The sequence below is a fragment of the Pseudopipra pipra genome, chromosome 17 (assembly GCF_036250125.1).
Source record: "Pseudopipra pipra isolate bDixPip1 chromosome 17, bDixPip1.hap1, whole genome shotgun sequence".
Classification (NCBI taxonomy): Eukaryota; Metazoa; Chordata; class Aves; order Passeriformes; family Pipridae; genus Pseudopipra; species Pseudopipra pipra.
The window spans coordinates 4,444,337-4,467,462 of NC_087565.1; the positions used below are offsets into that span (position 1 = coordinate 4,444,337).

Sequence of the window (23,126 nt, forward strand, 5' to 3'; positions counted from 1 at the left end):
AAAGATTTAGGAGCCCAGTTTGCAGAAGTCAGCAGCCTCAAGAGGGCTTTCTGTCTGGCTAATCCCACTTCCACAATCCTGTTTAATCCTGATGCAGCTGCTCTGTAAAAAAGTGCTCGTACTTGAAAGCATCCTGGTTGTTGCACTACAATGGGAGCGCCCTTTATTACAGTACTAAATCTGTACAGGATCAGACAATGAAATTGGATGGAGGCCAGAGAGCACAACTGCCACTGTCATCCTGGGTTAGGGCTGATGGAAAAGTAATTTGTTTCCCAGCACAAGTGATTCTCTCGTTGAATAGATTGTGTTATTTGCAATATTAGCAAAGAATTTTCAGGGTAATTGTACTGACAAAAATAATTCCAGCAGACCCACTAGGATAATCCTTTCTATTTTTTCTCATCACTTATTTCACTAATTTGCTGATTGCGAGTCTATTAGTGGTAGAAATACTTATGAAATGGAAAAGCATGGCTGAGCCCACGGTGTGAAATTGAAATTGGCATCTCCCGATCCTGAATACTGTCAGGTTGGGAGGGTGGATACCCCACACCCCACCACAAAGACATGGATTAAACCGGACGGGAAAACAAGCAGCCAGACACGAGAATAACCATTCGGGCAAACCTCCAATGAGTTAATCAAAGCGACAGGATGAATATGATTGCCAATCATAGCAGGGAAATCTGCTCCTTTCACTGAGAACTTATTTTAAAGAGATCTTCATCCAGAGGGATTTATATTCCCCTGCATGTGTGTGCATAACTCCCATTAATGTCAATATGCATTATATACGCACGCAACGAGGAAGAAAGCGGTGCTGGGGAAGATTAGTATTTTATAGTGTCTTATATTACAAGTTCATAATGGGAATAATGAAATCACTTTGCTCCATAGCTGCATCAACAGAGGTTGTCTTTGCTTTACCATCATCAGGCCAAAGCTTAGGAATCTTCCCTGGGTGAGACTCCCCCTAAAGGGGGGGTGGTTTCCCCCAGAAAGGGCACAGTGGAATGAATTCAGAATTTGAAGATTTTGGTAATTGATTCAGAATGCAATCTTGTGAGTGTTCTAAATCAGATGATCCCATTTGCACCCACTGAAACTACTGACTTAGAGGGACCCTGTGTGGGTCAGGTCCCCCCCTAAATGGGACCAGGTTCAAGTCTTATTAATAGGAAATTATTATTTATTATTAGGGAAAGTTTTATTGTGCATTCACCCTGAGAAATACTCACTTTTGTTTCATAGGGTGTGAAGAGAAATTGCATTTCCAGGTTGGCACTGCTGCTGATGTGACATACAGTAACAGAGTGGCAGCTGTATAATAAATCCAGTTATTCAGGCATATTTAAATGATATGTCAGCTGTCAGGAAATCTATATTTCACCGTGTTATCCTTGGAAGCTCATATTTTATTACCATGGTTTTTCTAATAATGTAATTTTTTAAATTTTATGTTTTCAAACGTGCTACTAGAAATCTCCCCCATAAGACAGCTCTGCAGATAAATTATGGACATACAGAGGACAAAAAAAGAGCCAGGAAGCTTCTCTAGGCCTTCTCTTTTAGCTTCTTCCACCGAGGAGTAGCTCTAATGAAGAAAAGCACTTGTGTTTTGGGTATTGATGGCAGAGTCAGTTAACGAATTAACCTTTCACACCAAGAGACCATTGCACAAGCTGCAGCCAGCATTCTTCCTGTTGCACATCTCGGGCAACAAACCAGCCCTTGGACTGGGAATAACCCCAGGAACTTGTGAATACATTAACTGTGTCAGACTAACTTCTCTCTGCTGCCCATGCCGGTTATACATCAGCCTTGTGTTGTTCCTTCTCTTTTTATTCCAGCCAAACCTTTTCCAAAGGCCTCTTCCCCCAGCCACAGCCCCTCCAGCAGTTACGTGAAGAGCACTTCATCTTCCTCCACAGGCTTCGACTACTCCCACGACGCTGAGGCTGCGCACATGGCTGCCACTGCCATCCTCAACCTCTCCACACGCTGCTGGGAGATGCCTGAGAATCTCAGCACCAAGCAGCAAGAGGCCCCCGGCAAGGTGGGTGCATGTGCCTGGGGACCACTGCCCAGGGGCCAAACTTGAAGTTTGGGATGGGAGAAATACCTCGGTTTACCCTTCCTTTTGTTTCAGTTTTTAAGTGTAGAGGGAATGCAGACACTCATCACAAATCACCCTTTCACTCCCTGCTTTGGGTGGTGCAGTTTGGAGGAGGTAATCTTGGCTCTCGCTGTGCTGTGGAGATGCTCAAATTACCCATGGGAGATGAGCAGCATTGCCAAGCCAAGTCTCAGGTTTAGACTGGTTATTAGGAAAAATTTATTCTCTAAAACGGTGGTCAAGCCCTGGAGCAGGCTGCCCAGGGCAGCGGTGGAGTCACCATCCCTGGAGGGATTAAAGTGCCACATGTAGATGTGGCACTTGGGCATGGTTTAGTGTGTCCTTGGCCATGCTGGGTGAACATTTGGACTCGATGATCTTAGAGGGCTTTTCCAACCCCAACAATTCTGTGATTCTCAGAGCTGGTTTCAGTTGCTCACTGATCTGTATCTGATGCCACTTGAGGTTCCCCAGTTGCATCCAGACTGATTTCCAGCTATTTTTCAGGGGAACACAGGTTTTCCAGAAGTCCTACCGAGCACCCCGAGCCTTGGGCAGATGTTTTGGATCCCATGGGGCATCTTAAGTGGCACTAGAAGCCTGTGTTAATCAACTGAGTCAAAATGCCACATGGGATGCATTTTCATGACGCCTTCCTGAAATATTTAGGAAAGAGCATCCCTTTTCATTCAGTTCCTCATAACTGATTGTGGAGAGGACGGGACATGAAAAGCTGCCTGCTGCACTGTAAAAGACAAATGGGGGCAAGATCCCCACAGGGAGTTGCCGGCAGCTGCTAACACTGGGCATGTTTCCAACCTTTCAGTCCATGGACATTGAGGTGGATGAAAATGGGACTCTGGACTTGAGTATGAACAAACACCGCAAACGGGAGAGCACCTTTCCCAGCAGCAGCAGCTGCAGCAGCAGTCCCAGCATGAAGTCCCCAGATGTGTCGCAGCGCCAAAACAGCACCAGTGCCACGAGCAGCACCATGACCTCCCCCCAGTCCAGCCAGACCTCCCGCCAGGATGAATGGGATGGGCCCATTGACTACACTAAACCAAACCGTCAGCGAGAAGAGGAGCCAGAAGAGGTGAGAAGTGACTCTTCATGCTTGAATCTCCCTCATGGGCGATTGAATGCCATGTTTGCTCGCACAGTTGTCCTGTTCCCTCCCCCTCCACACACACCTAGTTTGCCCTTTGAGCCTAGGAGAGAAATATTTCTAGCTTTGTCAGTACTATCAGGTATCAACCAGGGACAAGCAGGCAGGAGGCAGATGGTCTTAGAACTGTTGGCGTTGCAAAGGAAGAACCCACCACTTTCCTTGCCCTGGGTCTGCAGTGCTTTCTTTGTTGTAAATCCTTTCAGCTCATTTGCACCAGTGGTGCTCCTGGTGATGTTTGCCAGGATTTATATCTCCCATGAGCAGAGATGGCCCTGTATGTCACTGACATTAATCCTGCAGGTGGGGAATCCAGCCATGACCCGCTGGCCGGGGTGAGGGAAATCCACATGGAAATCCACGTACAGACACGTTTTACACATTTCTCCTACAAAACCAGGAAATTACAGACTATTGGATCCATGGTTTGGGTACTGTGAGGTGCTTTCAGAGGGCTCAGGAGTGTTGGGAATGCTGCACTCTTAACTGGAATGAAGCTGGGATCTTTCCCACCACAGTTCAGCAGCAATGACCACCACTACAATCCCTGTTCCTGGATCTTTTCTTGCAGTCAGAACCTGCCGCTCACTCTTTTGCCTCCTCGGAAGCTGATGAGCAAGAAGTGTCAGAGGAAAACTTTGAAGAGCGAAAATACCCAGGGGAAGTTACTTTAACCAACTTCAAGCTGAAATTCCTCTCCAAGGACATCAAGAAAGAGCTGCTCACGTAAGTCCTCCTTTTTGTCTCTTCCTCCAAAATCTACTAAATATGTACCTAGCACAGCCAGGCTGGTAGGAGACAAAATTTGCTAGTAAATTAATTTTAAAAATTAGAATTGTAGTTCTCTTTCTTACTGTGGTTGGTCTTAGCTCATCTGAGTGGTTCATATGAAAGCTCAAGAGAAACCCCACCCTCGTACAACAGCTGATCAATGAGGAAAAATACCTTCCTACATGGCCTTATTGTTCAGTGATAAAAAGAACCTATTAGGGAGCTTGGTGCTCTCAGGATTCATGGACAGGGTTGAGGAAAACCCCTTTCTTTTCCTCAGTGTTTCCTGCAAGAGTGTTTCTGGCACAGTGAAGGAGCCTGCCCAATCTCCTGACCCCTTGTTTTAGGGCACTGGGCGATGCTGTGGAGCCAAGAGCACCCAAGGGATCTCAGCACCTTCTTGATGGGGGTGTTGAACCACAAGATGTCTCATTGAGAAGACAGGATTCGTTGGCTTAGAGCAGTGGGTCCCAGCACCGTGATAATCCAGGGTCACAAAGTGTGACCTGGGGCTGCAGCAAAATTGCTGTCAGGCTGCAGTTTGCGTTGGAGAGAGACCCTGCCCCAGCTCATCCGTCTATTCATCGGATGGGTGGAAGTACCGACCTAGATCTGTGCTATAAGATGAAGTATTGCTCTGCATCCACACTGATTCCCATAGGAATGGTTGATGTTTAAGAGTTTGATCCAAACATGGCAGCTTGGACCTCAGTCTGACCTAACAGCACCTCGGGATCAGGCTGGAAGTCTCCCCTCCCAGGCATCCCAGCTGTTCTTGGCTTCTTTCCTGTGTATCTGACCCCCCTGTATGTTAAACAGGGAGAAGCTGGTGGGCACTGTTTTACTGACCTTATACAACTCGCTCATTACTTGGCTTCTGCAGGCAGGAGGCTGAGGGAGCAGACAGGCAGGGAGGAGATCTGTGGGGGAGAGCAGCAGCAGTATCTTCTCTAAATGAGCAAAGCACAGACCAACTGCCCTTATCCAAAGCTCTGAAGGCTTTTTTAAAACCCAGCAGCACCGTGAATAGCAATTTCTGAGGTAGAGCCCTGAAGTCCTCCCGTGTCTTAATTTTATTGTGATGGTACAGAAATTTCCTGAATGGAAACAGCCCTGGAATAAATAAATGGTGTCGTGGGCAGTGCTGAGGCTTCCCTCCCCATTTAGCATCCTTATTCCTTTCTGGCCCAAAGGCTGTAATGAATTAGCTGTAGTTAAGAGCAGACTCACCTGCTGTGCCTGATGCTCCGTGTCTGGACGTAGTTCTTGTGCCACTTCCAGGCACAGATGGCAGGGAAGGTGCTCCTCACCTGTATCTTCCCATCACCCTCCTGTTGGCACACGAGTGGGAACCACACAGCCAGACATCCCTGCTGCTTGAACATCACCATATCAGTGCTGGCTCCAGGGCTCGCTGTGTTTGTGTGGGAGTTGTGGCTGGGAAAGGACTCAAGGGTGAGCAGGGAATAGGTGCCTCCAAGCCTCAACCTGCTGGGCCAGGCTGTCCCAAGGTATCCCTGCAGTGCCCCAGGACATCCCTGCTTTCTCATATACACTTGACTTGGGGCAGGAGGGCATGACTGTGCCAGAGCCTTGCTGCTCATGCACAAACTGGATTTTATTCCCTGGACATGGAGAAGGGAGAGCACCTTTTTCCATTGCCCATGAAAGTACAATTCACAGAGGAGGCAGTGAAGAGAGATGGATGGGAAGTACATCCACTGAAGGCAGTGGGTGGGATGCAGCAGCTCCTTCCTACCCTCTGTTTAGGAGCCTCCAGACACACAGTCAGAGGCTACTTTCATTCCCTCTCTGCAGTGAAAAGTGTTTTCAAGCTTTTCTTTGCAGCTAAAAGGGCTGGGAGGAAAAAAACCAAATCATTTCAGAAACCTGAAATCTGACGCACCTTATTCAGCTCTGAAAACTGAACAAGATGATTCCTGCAGCCAGAGTTTCAGTATTGCAGGAATCATTCAACCTGGCAGCACCCTCCAGGGATGTTCATACCTGTCAGGTCATGCCACCTAGCAGGCTGTTGTCAGTCCTCAGCTGACAACACCGAGCACTCCAAGCAACTAAGGATTTTAAACACTTCCTTTGCATTTGCCACAAATTTATGCAATTCCTAAAATTTTTTTTCACAGGATCCTTAGGTTTTTTGAGAACAAAGAAGGGAGGAAAGGGAGCTGAAAGGGAAATGTCTGGTTTATATCCATGCAAACATACAAACACACACCGAGATCCGATGGATGGAGCTGGTGTAAGGGGTCTGGCAGTGGGGCTGGGTTGAGACCCACCTGATAGACCCTGAGGGGGCTGAGCTGGCTTTGCCCATCTGTGGCTCTTGGGGAATCCAGTCCTTTCCCACATTTATGATCCCTGTTGTTGTTGTTGTTGTTGCCCAGTTGCCCAACCCCAGGCTGTGATGGCAGCGGACACATAACGGGAAACTATGCCTCTCACCGCAGGTGGGTTGACCTTTGTTTCATGGTTTGAACTCTAAAGACAACTTTTTTTTTTTTCTTTTAGTATATTTTTTGACCATGTGGATAGTTTGGTTAGTTTGGTTCTGTTTCCTCCCCCCCTTCTATTGCCCCTCTCCCTCCCCACGCCCCAGCCCTTTTTTCTTTTTCCTTTTTCCTTTTTTTTTTTTTTTTTTTTTTTGCTTATCCAGATATTCCATCTCTTCTCTTTCAGCCTTTCTGGTTGTCCTCTTGCTGACAAGAGCCTCAGAAACCTCATGGCTGCCCACTCTGCTGACCTCAAGTATGTTTGCGCTCAACTTGGAACTCCTTTTTTTTTCTTTATTTCCACCCTTTTTTCTCTCTTCTCCCTTCCTGCCCCCACTCCTCTTGCTCTGCTTTTGCTTTTCCATCCCTTCCCTTCTCATTTCAAAGAGCTGATCAAAACCTACCTCCAAGGAGCTCTGGTGGAGTCCAGCTTCCAGCTGTCACATTGAAGAGGCAATGGCATGAAGGAAGGCTTATTTTGGGGAGAGGGGCTCATGGCAGTGATTGGAAGTTACCTGAATGTCTGGCAGGTTTCCTCTGGGCACTGTAGACATGCTATTTTCTTTTCTCAAGCTCTTGTTCCCTAGTTTGGGCCATAACCCTTTTCATTTAACATTTTTGTACATCTCAAATAATCCAAAACCTGGAGAAAGGCTCACACTTTATTTTTGGGCAGAGACACAGGTGGGAACACACCACCAGGACATAGCAAAGCCAATGCTTTTGGAGAACCTGGGATACTATTTTTAGGCTAAATTTTAGTGGCTGTTCTGGATGTAGTGAGAGAGGTTCCTATTCATTCCCATGATTTGTGAGGGAATGAAGGAGGGAGTGTGCAAATGTTTGGTGAGGCCAGATCCTGAGCCAGTGGCAAAGGGCTCACAGGCATCTGACTTTCCCTGTTTCCATTGCTGCTTCTGAAGAGAGGAACCTGGTTTTGACATTTTCAGTCAAATATCTTCCTCTGAATCTTGTTTTTGCCTTTGCTGTGTCTTCCCCAAACTCCTCATTTTCAGTAGGAGCTTATTCTTCATAGGAGGGTTTCCCAGATGCTCTCTTAGGTTGCTTTCCCTAAAGAAAGATGGAATTGTATTTAAAACAGATGAAGACACTGGGGGGACCTGAAGCCTCCTCCACACAACTCCCTCTTTGGGGGAAAGCTCATTGAGAACTTTTTCAACATTTCTTCCATGGATCCAGCCTACCTTTGTCTCCTCTGAGCTCCCTGCTTTGCTGAATCCAGTTTTTGGATCATTCAGACACTGAGATATTCACAACAATAACTGGAGAGCCCCCACTGAGAGTAAAATGGAGACCTTCCCATTGCACAGGCTCACCATGAAAAAAACCACAAATGTGCTGTGTCCTGAACGCAATCAAGGATTTTTGAAGCCATGGGTGAGTCAGGGGGAGCCTCTTTGGTCACAAACATGATTGATAAAGTCCCAAATCCCTCTGTGACAGACTGGAGGGACGCATGGCTCTGGGACTGCTCTGTGCCCCACAACCAACGTGGGTGCTGGTACCAGGAAAAGTGTTTGTTAAATGCCTGCTCCTTATCACAGAGGTGGAAAAAGTGGCAGGATTAGTTGATATTAATAGAATATGCTGGTGGATGGAAAGGACTGGCGTGGTTAGTGCTAAGTACACTTAATCATGCATTATAGACTGTATATTTTGAAAGAACCTCTTCAAAGAATCTTGCTGAACTGGTGTTTCTCCAACAGCCTTAAAGAGTAGCCAAGTGATCAGAAAATTAGTGTTGAAGATATTAAAAGCTCTCGGGAGCAGTGCCCATTTCCAGTAAGGACCAGACAAAAATCAAACAGGGTTGTACCTGAGATCAAACACTGCACCCAGCTTTGCTGTGCAGGATCCCCTGCCCCCCTCAGGCATCCAATGTCAGTGCTTTTTATCAAAATACTGTATAAAACAGACTTCTGGGGGAAAAAAAAAAAAAGCTTGTTAATATTTTTCTCAAATACTCTTTTTTTTTCTATGTCTTGGTGAGGATGAGAGCAGAGGAGGGAGGAAGAGAAGAGGATTTGGAGATATTACAGATTGCACAGTCATAGCTTTTCACAGCTCCAGATAAGACCATGTCAGTGTTTCTATTATAAATTCTATTTCAGGGGTTAATATCCCTGATATAAAAAAAACAGCTCCAGGCTGGAACATGCAATAAAAGGTCTCTGTTGGTATGATTTGTCTCCAGATAATTAAAAATAAAAATCAAATTACTTCTCTCCTCTCTTTGAAAGTCCTGAAAGGCAGAAAGAGTTTGGTGTTAGTGTTTTCATAATTTCCTCCCACCCTGAAGCTAGAACAACAAAGAAATAGTTTTGCTTTCTTCTTTAAGAGTGTATAGCAGGGAAATGTCACAGTCATCTCCCAAACCTGTAATTTCTAAATGAGTCAAAGCATTTGCATCCTTGTTGGGGTTCTGCTGGATATATCCCTGCTCTTACTGCTCTGGATCTCTGTGCATTTATGTTTTCCTGCATCTGAGCAGGCTGAGCCTTGGTCCTGACTTAGTGTCCCTGACACCCTTCTGGGATCAGGATGTGTACCTGTATTCCCAATCTGAGGTGAAGTAACAATTTTTTTTGCCAACAGAGACTATTCAATGACCTGCAAATGCCAAACTCTCCCTCTGAGCTTGTGCAAAGAGGAGAATTTTGATATTTTCTGGTCAAAAAAAGAGGGCTTTTTGAAAGGCTGCTTTCCAAGCTGCCAGATAAAAGACATTTGTGGAAATCATTGCTTCACTGACTCTCAGAGGCTGGAGCACCCCAATTATACCATTGCCCAGGCCAGGCACCAGCACAGAACCACAGAATAGTTTGGGGTGGAAGGGACCTTTAAAGGCCATCTAGTCCAAACCCCTGCAGTGAGCAGGGACATCTTCAGCTAAATCAGGCTGCTCAGAGCCCTGTCCAACCTGGCCTTGGACACTTCCAGGGCATCCACCACCTTCCTGGGCAACCTTTGGGAAAGTATATTGCCTTTCCCAAGGGCACTGACCTCAGGGGCTGCCCATACACCACTGGCATGTCCTGGACACACATCAGTCCCTGTTCTGGGGCAGGTACCTGCCAGTGGTCCAAACCAGGCACTGGTGGCTTTAAAAATAGGGATTGAGAAAGGTGGGACACAGCAAAACCCTTCCCCGAGGAGAATGGGCACTCTGCAAGCTCGTGGATGTGCCCTGAGCTCTGGTTAGAAGGAGCAGCCGAGCATCTCCCCCTCGTCCTGCGGCAGCACCGCGGATTTCCTCCCCCTCCCACCCCTCCCCCGGTCCTAATCACTTGACTGAAAAAGCCCTGGCTAATTGGCAGGCTGGCGTGCACATCCTCTGCGAACACTCCTCGCCTCTCTCTTCCTTGTCCCCATGACAACTTTTATGTCCGCCGCGTCACCTACAGCATTCGGAACAGATCTTTGTGCTCGTGGTACTTCATGTCCCCTCACCGCTCTTGCTCCGAGCCCTTGACGATGCGGTGCTTAACTCGCTGCCGCTCGGCGGGCTCGCAGCCCTGCCAGCCTTTGTGCAGGTTTGGGTGGTCACAGGACCATTCTCCAGGCTTTGCTCTCAGTGCCATCCCAGAGTGCTGGGTGCTCACCTTCAAACTCACGACCCTGGGTGCATCTTCAAAGGTCCCTCTGTAACAGCAATGGCTGAGCACCGAGGGCAGATTCTGCACCGAAGCACCAAAAGCTGCTGGGGCACCGTGTGTGGTGACCTGGCGACCCCCAGCCTGAGGTCCAGGAGGTGCTGTCACCCTGCAACACCCCCTGTGTCCTGCCTACAGTGATGAAGAAGAGAACCCAGGGTTAACCTAACCTTTTTCCTCCTGTTCCTTCATCATTTTCCATCAGAAGCATTGGCTGGTATTGCACTTTGAGTACCCTCCTGCAATGGGCTGTCCATTTGCCCCCACTGAGATTAGCCACCCTCCACACCCAAGTCACCCAGACCTGAACTGGGACCTTCCTCTTGGTGGTGGCCCTGCTGGGCCCCCTGTCCAGGCTATTTTTCTCATTCCTTTTCTATCCTTGCATCCATCCTGCTGGCCCTGGATGGCACCTGCTGTCTCCTTACGGCTTCCTCAAGATGACAGACACTGTCCTGGAGGGTTTTTTAGCTCATTATCAGCTCCTGAGCTGTCCCCTTCCTGAGGGTGGGGACAGAGGCTGGGACCTGTGTCCCTCCTGGAGAGCAGCCACTCACTGTGCTCCCAACGTCCCTCCCAACATCCCAGCATCTTGCCTCCGATGTTCCTCTCCAACGCCACATCACACAACGATGCACTGACTTTGGTGCTGTGGATATTACAGACCAGACCTTGTTCTTACAGAGGGAGAAGGGGCAGGAAGGAAAAACCTGCTTCTGTGTTGACAGTCCCTAGATTTCTCTTTGAAATGAGCTGTCGCAGAGTGTCGACCCCCTGCTTGCACCCCCGGGCTAATCCGAGCCTCCCTTGCCTCCGCAGGTGCCCTACTCCTGGTTGTGATGGCTCTGGTCACATAACAGGAAATTATGCATCGCATAGAAGGTAAGATCTCCCTTAAATTATTTTCTCTGTAGCCTCCTTCTGTGTTGCCTTTTTTTTTTTTTTTTCCCTGCAGTGGGCAGAGTTGTAAAGTTCTGAATAAAACATTAATGTTACTGACAACTGAAGCCTATTTTCATCTCTTTAATCTGACTTCTCTCTTTTTTTTTTTTTCTGATGTTTCCAGCATCTGATTAGAAGCTCCTTTCAACAGAATAAAAGACAAAGGGTCAGATTTTAGCTGATGCAATGTTCCTGTTAATATTGCTACCTATTTATGATTTCTATTATCACTTTAGAACATTAATAGCAGAGATCTGAGCCTTCTGTTTCAACAATTCCATTAAACATTGCAGGCTGTTAGCAGATATCTTCTTATCTAGACACCATTAATTACTGTCCATCTCCCTCAATTTTTTATTATTTTTTTCTTCTGACTTCTCCTCGTGGTGTGAAGCTGTAAAACGAGAGAGATCAAAAAACACTGTGCCAAATTCAAGGGAAAGATGACTGAAGTGGGGGAATAGCAAAGGCAGGGATTCTGCCAGTGAGACAGGCCTTTCTTCTCTTTTTAACCACAGTCTGTCAGGCTGCCCTCGTGCCAAGAAAAGTGGGATCAAGATCACCCCGACAAAGGATGATAAAGAAGACCCAGAGCTGATGAAGTAAGTCTGGGGATAACTCCTGAGTAGAGCTTTTCACTGTGTCTCCTTTGCTTCACACAGATTTACGTGGGGGAGCAACATCCCTCCCACATCCCTCCTGGCTCACTCTGCTTTGAGCATCATCTACAAAGCTTTTCTGTTGGTTTTTTGGTGTTGCAATTTGATTGAAAAATTGGGTGCTGGGAAGGTAATGGTGTATGTTTTCTTGTTTGTTTCTGCAGATGTGAAAGGTAGGCTGGTAGGGCACAAATAGTTTCTCTGCTACCTGTGCTTCATATAATTCCTAAGAAAACCCACCAGTGTTGTAAATGAGGGTAAAACCCCACAGTCAAGCCAAATGTTGCAGGTTTTTGGGCAGCAAGGGGCAGATGAGGGCTGAGGGGCTTGCTTAACTCCCAGGAACACAGTAGAAATAGAAACTATCCAGCAATGAGTCCAGTCAGGATCCAGTAACCCTGAATAAAACATGTTTTGTAGAGTCTTTGCCAGGGCAGAATATTTAGAGTGAACTGAATAAAACCTTTCTCTGCTGCCTCGGGCTGAAGTTTTCAAAATGTCCCAGGAGGTTTATTCCTTCAGGGAATAGAGATCTGAAATCCCTTAGTGCACCTCAGGAATTTTCATGAGCTGTGAAATCCATTTGGCCTGACTTTTAAGAAGTCCAAGCATCACAGGCTAAGTGTCCATGGCCTGATGTGGTGTTTGAGGTCAGCGTCTCAACCCTGCGTCTCAGGCAGCACTGACTCCAGGATCTTGTTTTTTGTTAACCCAGAGCATCCCCAGCCTTTCTGGAGCCTGTCCACTCACCTAGCAAGTGCAGGTGAAAGGGGGTAAAAAGAAACATGGGAAAAATTATCAACTCCCTCCAAGAGATTCCAGTTGCCTATGAGTGCTGGCATATCTGCCCAAACCCCTTTGGATCATCAGACTGTCTCCAAATGGATTTTTTAAACATATTTTAGCCCCAGGGCTGGTTTTGCCTTTGCAGGGGATCAGAGGTGAATACCTTTGTGTGCCCAGGTTTTGTCCTGGAGCAGAGGCTGAGCTGGAGCAGGACCCAGTGGGTGTGGAAGTATCCCGTGGGGGCTGCAGGAAGCTGAGATGTGCCTGCTGGGGCATAAGGACCTTTCAGAAAAAGATGATATTTGAGCCATCTGCTCTGTTCTTCCTCCTCAGTCTACAGGAAGGAAAGCCTCCCAGTTAAATGAGCCGTGGGATAATTAGCAGGAGTTAGCAGAGTTTATTAAAAATTAAGCAACCTACTTGAGAATCTGTGGGAAAAATCCTCTTTTGGCTCAAATACACTGAGTTACTGGTGGCAGTGCAATGCTGGGCCATTAACCAGAGACACAGGGAAGGAAAGGACGAGCAGCAAATTGTTGTTGTGCAACTGCTGGCTGTTGTACCTTTGCTTTCACTGTGGTTGGAGGGGGGTGGGGGAGGTCATCCCTATCCATGTTTTCCACATGGATATGTGCCCTGTGGGGCTGGGGAAGCTGTGGTTTTGCTCATTTGTGCCTTTCCCATTCAGGACAGGACCAGGCAGGAATATAACAAGCAGTTTCGCCAGTGCATTTTCTCTGCAAAAAAATAACTTTCCAGTCCAAGGAGAAAAAGGGCTTTTATGTGGCTGTGTTTTTATAGTGCAGCTGGGGCTTATATTGGAACATGGGATGAGCTGTCAGGACTCCCACAGCAGAATGATGGTCCCACAAGCATCCTCATCAGGGGTTGGGTTCTCTCCCAGTTCACACTAAAGATGAAAATGCTGGGAAGCTAAACTGGCAAGAAATCATAGAATCCTAGAATAGGTTGGGTTGGAGGGGACCTTAAAGCCCATCTCATCCAACCCCCTGCCATGGACAGGGACACCTTCCATTAGACCAGGTTGCTCCAAGCCCCATCCAACCTGGCCTTGGACACTTCCAGGGGCGGGACATCCATAGATTCTCTGGGCTCCAAGCTTCAAATAGGGTTGGAGCATCGCCAGAACTGGATTTCCTGATTCCTGGAAAGCTGATACTGTCCGTCCCCAGACTGGTCTTGGTGGGACTGTGGGCACTGGGGCAGGCAGTGCCGGGTGGGATCTGAGGGTCTCTACAGAGCAGGAGGTGAAGGCATTCCCTAATATCCCACAGCACAGGCAGTAACCCCGACTTCTCCAGCACACCCAGGAGGAACAGAAGCTCCTCTGAGATGTGCAAAGCAACATGGTACAACAATCCATCGCTGCCACCTTCCCCCATCCCGTGGGAAGGGTGTTCCACCGCCCACAGCAAGGTGTGCCCGGTGCCGGTTTGCGTTAAGGAGCTTTGGCTCTAAATCCACCCTCTGTCTGCACCGAGCGCCACTTGGAACTCGGCCGAGCTTTGCACATCACCACCAAGGAGAAAGTCATTTAGTCCCTGTTGTTTTTGCTGTTCATCCTTCAAGTAATTTGCTGCAGATGTGATTCAACAGATCACCTCAACCTTCAGCCGAGCCCTGGCGTAGAATGGAAGCATCCACAGGTGTCTAATTGATCAAACGCTGCTGGTGCTTCCATTAAATAATAATAATTAACAAAAAATAATTTAAAAAAAATGTCCAAGACAGCTGGTTTGCACAATAAGGCTCTGGTTTATTTTTTAACAATGAAAATGTAATAAAACTTAAATTAACGGCGTAAAATATGTAACGGTTGGGCCATAATGGCTGCATACTAAATCCTGGGGTTTGTCTCTTTCTCTCTTTCTCCTTCCTCCCCCCCCCTTCTCCTTTTCCTCCTGAGGATTCACTAATTTGCTCGTGATCATATAAAAGCAATGATGTTATGAATTTACTGAGGATCCTGCTGGCAGGGATATTATAAGTGAATTGTGCTGCATTTGCAGCTGATTAAAATCGAGATCAGCATTTTTCAAATTATCTTGGGGAAAGGCTGGGTGTAGAGCCCCCCTCCCTTCTGCTGTCATCTCCCTTTTGTGCAGAATGTAAACAATCAGGGTAATAATTTCTGTAGTGAAATGCAGCTTGCGATTTTCAGGAGCAGCTCGGTGGATATTTTTGCTGGGGAGCCTCAAAGTCCCTAATTGCTTCCATACTGAGGACGTGGAGGGTTATTTTTGGCATTTCTTACCTACTTCCACCTCCCTTATTTTAGAGCAACCTCCCCTGAGTAATAAACTTTTAACTGTATTTATATTTGGCAAGCATTTTTAAACAAATGCAAACCACAGCAGAAATCCTGATAGATAGCACTGGACTTGTGGGCCGGCTGGATTTAGTGAGAATGCCACTGGGAGGGGGGCTGTGAGGAGGGAGGAAAGAGGTGCCTTTTGGAGAGCCTGCTTGCCAACAGCACAAGTTGTGTTGGTGCTTCCACGATGCTCCTCACAGCTCCCGTGGGTTTCAGCCATCCATAAACAGCAGCAGAAGTGCGGGGGCAGGAGGGCTCATGTGCTGCCTTGATGGTAATTCCCACTTTATCCCTCTGTGAGCGTGGGTTGATCTTTCCACAGAGGCAGGATGTGAACCAGGAGGAGGAGGAGGAGGAGGAGGAGGCAAGTGAGGTCATGCCAGGCTGAGTGATGGCATAGTGATTCGTCCTGTCTGCTGGGGTACAAGCTCAGAAGCTCCTCAGACACCCTCCTGGCAGGAGCAGGTTTACAGCTCTTCACGCACAGGTCACAGCCTGAGCAGCTCCTGGCTCAGGGACTGGCTCACAGGGAAGGGTTGTGTCCCCATGGGCACAGACAGTGCTCCGAAATCGTGTTGACTGTGCTAGTGTAGGGTGATAAAGTTGATGACCCTGCATTCCTCAGCAGTGACACCGTGCAGAGCTGGCTGTACACCCGTGATGGTTCAGTGTGAAGAGTGTCAGCCTTGCGGTATCTCAGGATCCTGTGTCTTGCAGCCCAAACCACCATCTTTGCCCTCAGCGAGGCACCAAACAAATGGTTTTTGACTCCACTGGGACCTGCTTTTGCTGTGTGCGATGTGACCTCCACAGTCTTTCCTTCTGCAGAATTCTCCTTGGTTCTCTTTGACTCTTTTGAAGGAGCAGTCGTAGCTCTTCATTTCCCATCTGCCATTTCCATCAACTAAGTATCTACCCCATAAACCTGAGACGAGACCCAAATGCAAATGCTCTCTTCCAAGGCTCCCCCATTCCTGCTCATCCCTAATTTCCTCACATCTTTATCCGTTCCTTCCGCTTTTTCCCCTTTATGGCCACGCCGTAATTTCTGGTGGTTCCCTGTGCCCAGGTGTCCTGTTCCTGGCTGTGTTGGGCTTGGGCACATCAGCGGCAAATACGCCTCTCACCGGAGTGCGTCAGGGTGCCCTCTCGCAGCCCGCAGGCAGAAGGAAGGATCACTCAATGGCTCCTCGTTTTCCTGGAAGTCATTGAAGAATGAAGGCCCAACCTGCCCTACCCCAGGCTGTGACGGTTCCGGCCATGCCAACGGGAGCTTCCTCACTCACAGAAGGTAAATCAGAACTGGAAATCAGTGTGAGTGTGACAGCATTGCTGTGGAATCATCTACCTCCCTGTAGGTATCTAATCTAAATCTCCATTAGCATGTTAAAAAAGCAGTTGAGCACCACGAACAGGGGGCTTAATGCCCAAGCTAGCTAGACTCAACTCACCTTCCTCACCTGGCGTATACCCTGTCTTTTAGGAAACAATGTGTTTTTTAATCCTTGCTTGAAGAAAATTGCTCTCACTTTATAAATGGGGAGTTTTGTGGCGTTATTCATAAAGCAATTTCCCCTGTACCATAAAAAGCTTTTAGAAGAACTGTCTCACAGCGTGAACTCCACCAAATGGTGCGTGCTCTTGTTGGGAACACAAGCACCTATAAATACTGAGAGTTTATGAAACCCATCTTTACTTGTTTTTCAGTTTGTCAGGGTGTCCAAGAGCTACTTTTGCTGGGAAGAAAGGAAAACTCTCAGGGGATGAAATTCTCAACACAAAGTTCAAGACCAGCGACGGTAAGGATTTTCACTCCTTTGCCTTGCAGGTGTGTTGGGGTATTGAGCCTGTAGATCTTCTTCTTTGCAGACTGAGGAGGTTTCAACAGCTGAAATCTGGCCACAGATTTGCAAAGATGTCATGTGCTATGAAAACCCATTCCTTGAGTTTTCTGGGTGCTGGGGATGGTATGGTACCAGCCCCACTCCCTAAGTCACACACTTTGAGGGAGTGACAATAAAGAAGGCAAAAGAATTAATGCTGAAATTGAGATTTTTTTTTTTTTTCAAATATTCACTGGCATTTTTACAAATCCCTTGCAGTCATTCAGCAATTTTCACCTATTCAGGGCTTTTAATACTGTGATATTTCTGGATCTGGAATTTTGTTAGCGATGGCACTTTGCTTTTCCAGTGCTATTACTGAGTTCTCTGTGGTATTTGACAAGGTTTGAGCCTTGAACTTGAGTACTTATATAGTTTGGAACCTATAAATACCTGCACTCTTCTGGAAATATTGCTTTTTTTTATGAACCTCGTAATTTCTAATCAAGACATGCATTTAGGTTTTTAAATGGCATCTTTCCAAACTCAGGACTGGAGAGGTGACCTGATTGTTCAGGACAATCAACCTTGCTGGGTGTGGGGATGTGCTGGACTCCAGCCGCTCAGCTGCCCTTTGCTTTTGCATTTACATATTGACCTATTCAAGTATCATTGAACTGTGATGATCCAAACTTTAATTTAAAAAAAATAAAGGTAAAAAAAAATGCAGGTGAGATGGGCATCCCGTTTAGAGGATGTAAAAGCCAAGGTGAGGACCCGAGGACGCTGGGAGTGGAGATGTCTATGCAGCAGGATGGGCTCAGCAGAAAGCCCAACATTTTGCTTTTCCCAAGAGCATTTGCTGACTGTCCATGACCTTCCCTCCTGCAGTTCTGGAGAACGATGAAGAGATCAAGCAGCTGAACAAGGAGATCAGTGAGCTGAATGAATCCAACTCTGAGATGGAAGCGGCCATGGTGAAACTACAGTCACAGGTTTGTGTGCTTGGACATGCCCCCAAGCCCACGGGGGCATGGCCAAGCCCCTCACTGGGTGGTGGTGGGTGCCACCGGTGAGGGTTGGTAACCCTGCCGTGCTCCTTGCTCTGCAGATCTCCACCATGGAGAAGAACCTGAAGAACATAGAGGAGGAAAACAAAATAATAGAGGAGCAAAACGAAGCCCTGTTCCTGGAGCTCTCAGGGTTGAGCCAGGCTCTAATCCAAAGTCTTGCCAATATCCGCCTTCCGCACATGGTAAGGAACTTTGACAGCGCTCGCCCCAGCCGGTGTGATCAAGGGAGCTGTGCCAAACCCAGTTCACAATAAGGCTTATTCACAATTAAAGACTGGGAGAATTTCTCTCCATACACCTACGTGTCCTTTATAAGATCAGTACTTCTCCCTTATCTCTGAAGCTTGCATTATATCTCCCTTTTGTTGTCATTTTCTGCTGATCTCCCTTTGTATCTATTGTTCTGTCTCATTACATCTGGGAGCACTATCACAAAATAGGAAACTTTATCAAGGGCACCCAGTGCCTTTTAGGCTAAGACAGCACAAGCAGAGATCAGGAGGGATTGGATTTAAACGTCAGAAAGATCTTAGAGCTCCTATTATAATGCAGGTAGTTTCAATTCGGTTTTGAATAGCTGGCAGCCAAAGAATAGCATTCTTAAAGAGAATGTATTTTGTTTAATTTAACAAGGTCTAACAGCCCACAGCATGTTACTGTAGAGTTACTGAGAAATGAAAAGACTGCATTAAAATAGTAAAACCACAAAAGGCTATTAATTACCTTCGCTCTATTCCCAGGAATGTAATTACTGTTGTCAAAACCAGGTGTGTGGAGGGGGGGCTCATGTTATTGAGGAAGTTTTCCTCTTACAACTCATAAAGACCATTGCAATGATCAGAGAAATGAGCTTTTGATTTATTTTTTTCTGACATCCCTTTTTTTTTTTTTTTTTTTTTGGGAATCCTTTTCATTGGGGGTTGTATTTAAATTCAGTCTCGTTGGAGAGAAGCCATCCTCCAGCAGAGCAGTTTTGGATAGTATTCATCCAGCTGCCTAACTGGCAGAAAACCGCTCGCTGAGTGCTTTTTTGTAAAGTATTTGACACAAAAAGGTCAAATAAACTGTTCAGCAAATATTTTTTCAAGGTTTCAGGCAACTCCAATTAAATAATGCCCATGAGACTTGTATGCTCATTTTATTCCTATTCTTTTTCTTCCTTCTCCCTTTCTTTTCCCCCCATTACTCCAAATGAGATATTTGCAAGGTTTCCACAATGCCCCTCAAAAGCAGAAGTTTTACTGCAGCAGAGTGCTGGTGTGGGCAGCTGTAAGCTCAAAGTGGCCAGGCTTCTGTTCTGACTTTGCCTTTGGTTCCTTTTGTGATGTTCCACCAGTCCTCTTGTTCTCCTGCCCTTCATTTCCATGGCTTTATTCAGCCTCCAGCCTGTCAAACTGCCTGAATGTGCTTAACCTGATGCTGTTAATAGTTCCACAAGGCCAATCCATAAAATTAAGGATCTAGTTAAGATCTGGCAGGATCAGGGGTTGCATGCTGAGATTCCCACTGCACACAAAAAGGCTCTGAAGTGGAGACCTTTGACTGCCAGTACATACATAGAATCATAGAATGGTTTGGGTTGGAAGGGACCTTAAAGCTCATCTTGTTCCAACCCCCTGCCATGGGCAGGGACACCTTCTGCTAGACCAGGTTACTCCAAGCCCAATCCAACCTGACCTTGAACACTTTCAGGCATCCACAATAAAATATGCAAATGGTTTATTGCAAAGAATTGTTTCAGCCTCTTCCTGCGCTTCTACTAACCCTTTCATTTGCTTTTTTTTTTTTTTTTTTTTGTCTGCAGGAGCCAATTAGTGAGCAGAACTTCGATGCATATGTGAACACGTTGACAGACATGTACACCAACCAGGAATGCTACCAGAACCCGGAGAACAAGGACCTGCTGGAGAGCATCAAGCAAGCCGTCAAGGGCATCCAGGTTTAGTGCCGCGGGACGGAGATGAGCAAGCAAACAGACTGTAAGATGGAACTTTCCCTCCAAGTATTCAGGTTTACAAGTTAGAAAACTTGTTTAATGAATGAAAAAAAAAGAAAAAAAAAAAGAAAAAAAAGGACCAAAATGTAACCAAGAGGCCATTTCTGAGACATGGAACTGATCGAACTCAATGTTCTCATTTACTTAACTTTGGACCTTCTTGAGAAAAGTGGGTTTTTTTCTACCTGGACCACGAGGTAGATCAGGATGGAAGGTTAAATTCTCCAGTAGGCTGTGGGACTTGGTAGCAGGTGAAGAGCAGGCAACTTTCATGAGTTGCCATGCTCTTTCAGAGTTGATCCAAGGGTTAAAACATTACAAGAACAGGGTCTTGTCTGATCCAAGACTAGTGTATGACTGGCTTAAACCCTCATGTTGTCTATGGTCGTATGTCCAGATCACCTACTCACACATGAGTTATGTTCTATGTTGCTACAAGTGCTGGAGCTGCAAGCTACCTGTAAATCTGAACCTGTGCTGGGCCTCCCAACCCCGAAGTGTTCAGATATCCACTGGGCATGGGAACTCTGAAGTATTATAAAGTAGCTTATTTTTATTTTCTGAAAGAAATCTGAAGAGCAGTTCTGGATCTCCAGTGGAAAGCGCAATGGAAAAAAGGTTCTCAGGGAAGCTTTTGGAGTTTGCAACTACAGTATTCCTTTGTCTGTCTTAAATATGAGAATAGCTATTATGAATAGGCCAATTCCAGATATTTCATACAGAGGAACTCTTTAATGTGTCATGGTCCGGTGTATATGATTTTTTGGAAGTCTGTTTGATGACAGTTCTGGTTCTTTTCATTATTGTGATCATCCTTACAGTGGCGCAGTACTGCCAGTCCAGAGATCATACATCAATGCCAGAGAACGGTTGAGATTGCGATGAACAAAACGAAACAAAACAAAACAAAAGAGGCAAAAAACCGAAAAAAAGAGAGATGTTAATTGATGGCCAGCAAAGTGCTTACACACCGTGAATCAGGAGTTGATTTCTCACAGGTATCCACGGGGCAATGAGTATTTTTTTTGGTTTGGTGTTCTAGGATTTGCGGGGAAATCACAGCGCAAGCGCCATTCTGCAAAACAAAAAAAAAAAAAAAGAAAGGGAAAAACAAAAAAAGGAAAACAAACAAAAAAAAAGAGTATTCAGGTAATGAGTATTCTTCCAAAGAAGCATTTTGTAAGCAGCTCGGTACACACAGCCCACTGTGCACTTAAAGAACAACTCTATGATTGTCTTTGCGCCGCTGCTCTGCAGCACCCGCTCCATCGCCAGGGCTGGCTGTCACCCCACCTCCGCTCCCATCCGGAGCTTGCTTCCTTCTCCAAACACTTCAAAAGCACCATGGGGCAGAACCCCCCCGAGGGGTCCCAGTGTGGGTGCATCTTGCATCCTGCATCCCATATCCCGCATCCCTCCCGGCAGCGGGGTGGGCAGAGCTGGGGAGGATTTTGTTGGCCCCTACTAAAGGCAAGACTGTGGTGTTGTTTCGAGCCGAATTCTGCAGACGTTTAGGATGTAATTTGTGCTTTGGAGAAGTCAGTGGAAAGTCCCAGTGGCTACTGTGGCCACTGGATCCGGCCTCTAAGCCCATGAGTGACTCGATTGTGTCGGTTCCGTGTTGAGTTCCACAGGGCAGTTGGCCTGGGTGGGTTTGCTCCCATACTTAAGTGTTTGCAGGATCAGACTCCATGAGTTCACTTATTTTAGAACCCATTCCAAGTGCAAAAATACAAAAGAAAGGGAAAAAAAAAAGAATATAAAATTTGAGGTGTTAAAAACACAACGTTCTTAACATGTAAATAGAGTCCAAATTGATTGTGACTGCAATTCAGTTAGTATTTAAAAGTAGAGAAATTGCACTTACTGGAAGAAAGAGAAGAAAAAAAAAAGTAGTTAGTTTAATTATCCTGTAAATTATTTAATTTTGGCAAGATGTATGTAATTTATATTTACAACACCTTATGTTAACTTTTTGCTATTTATTTAACTTTTTTATTTATTAATTTTATACTTATTTTAAACTGGACACTGCACCATAGAAATGAAGATAAAAGAAGCAAAAAAAGTTAAAAATTAAAACTCTTGACCATAAAAAATGATATTCAAAAAAAAAAAAAAAAAAAGAAAAAACCCCTATCTACAACTCCTACTTGTAATTTTGATGCAACCAAGTTATTTTTTATATATTTTGTTATTTATTCTTTTAAGGATGGGAATTTTTTTAAAGATATTTTATAACTGAGACATTTTGATAATTTTTTGGTTTGTTTTTTTGCAGGGGCAGGGGCACCGGGGGGAAGAGAGACTTTTTCAGTTTTTCTTTTCTTTTTCATTCATATTGTTTCAGGCACTGATAACAGGAAATGAAAATTCTGTATTTATTATTTATTTAATATTTAAGTCGGGGAAAAAAACGAACTGTGCTCTTGTTGTATATTTATTTTGTCGTTTGTGTGTTGGTTATGTGATGACTGAGTACTTGTTTATGTGAAGGAATACTGTTAATATTTAAATAATAAAGAGTCACATTGAAAGTTATAGCAGGCTACATGTTATTCTGTGAAAACGAATACTGTGATCTACTTTCCTCAGGAAATGTATTTTGCAGACAGAACTTCCTTATGTACTGGCAGGGTTGTTTCGTAATAAAACCCGGTTCTGTTTGTGACTTTAGTTCCTATGGTCTTTCTTCGAGCTGTTGCCAATATTCCTGATGTGTCCCCACGGGGCTTTGTCCTCGTCCTTCACTGTGGCTTGTGGGGTCACCATGTCCCTGCTGACCTGGAGCTCTGCTGAGAGACTGTGCACTTCACACCTGGCTCTTCCCACCTATTAAGCTGGAGGATTTAATGGGAATTTAGGTTTGGCATCTCTGAAGGCTTTGAAGAATAAGGAGCTGTCACCATCCAGCCAAGCAGGTGCCTAAAATCCCACTAGTGCCATGATGGGGAGAATCAAAACCCCACATTCCCAGGAGGGCTGGAGCACCTCTGCTCTGGAGACAGGCTGGAAGAGCTGGGGTTGTTCAGCCTGGGGAAGAGGAGGCTCCAGGGAGATCTTGGAGCCCCTTCCAGTGCCTAAAGGGGCTCCAAGAATGCTGGAGAAGGACTTTGGACAAGGGCATGGAATGACAGGACAAAATGGAATGGCTTCAGACTGACAGAGGGCAGGGTTAGATGGGATATTGGGAAGAAATTCTTTCCTATAAGGGTGGTGATGCCCTGGCACAGGTTGCCCAGAGAAGCTGTGGCTGCCCCTGGATCCCTG

At 46.0% G+C, this 23,126-nt stretch overlaps 1 protein-coding gene and 1 long non-coding RNA gene across 7 annotated transcripts in view; one reads left to right on the top strand and one right to left on the bottom strand.

Moving 5' to 3' along the window:
• The window catches only part of MYT1 (myelin transcription factor 1), a 65,531-nt gene extending 42,999 nt beyond the window's left edge, over positions 1-22,532 (top strand). For 4 of the 6 annotated variants that reach the window (XM_064673993.1, XM_064673997.1, XM_064673996.1 and 1 more), the window contains exons 12-23: positions 1,854-2,059; positions 2,946-3,215; positions 3,859-4,013; positions 6,464-6,526; positions 6,756-6,824; positions 11,062-11,124; positions 11,703-11,786; positions 16,034-16,255; positions 16,672-16,763; positions 17,679-17,782; positions 17,899-18,042; positions 19,665-22,532. In XM_064673993.1, coding sequence (XP_064530063.1) covers positions 1,854-2,059; positions 2,946-3,215; positions 3,859-4,013; positions 6,464-6,526; positions 6,756-6,824; positions 11,062-11,124; positions 11,703-11,786; positions 16,034-16,255; positions 16,672-16,763; positions 17,679-17,782; positions 17,899-18,042; positions 19,665-19,805 — 1,613 coding nt within the window. In that variant the 3' untranslated portion in view covers positions 19,806-22,532. The remainder of the gene's footprint in view (positions 1-1,853; positions 2,060-2,945; positions 3,216-3,858; positions 4,014-6,463; positions 6,527-6,755; positions 6,825-11,061; positions 11,125-11,702; positions 11,787-16,033; positions 16,256-16,671; positions 16,764-17,678; positions 17,783-17,898; positions 18,043-19,664) is intronic. The other 2 variants (XM_064673995.1, XM_064673994.1) reach the window with 2 other exon arrangements.
• On the bottom strand, positions 8,746-10,074 carry LOC135423586 (uncharacterized). The gene is made up of 2 exons (XR_010434838.1): positions 9,992-10,074; positions 8,746-8,831 (listed from the first exon to the last, which is right to left on the bottom strand). It is a non-coding gene; the product is annotated as an uncharacterized LOC135423586 (long non-coding RNA).
• Positions 22,533-23,126: the final 594 nt, after the last annotated feature.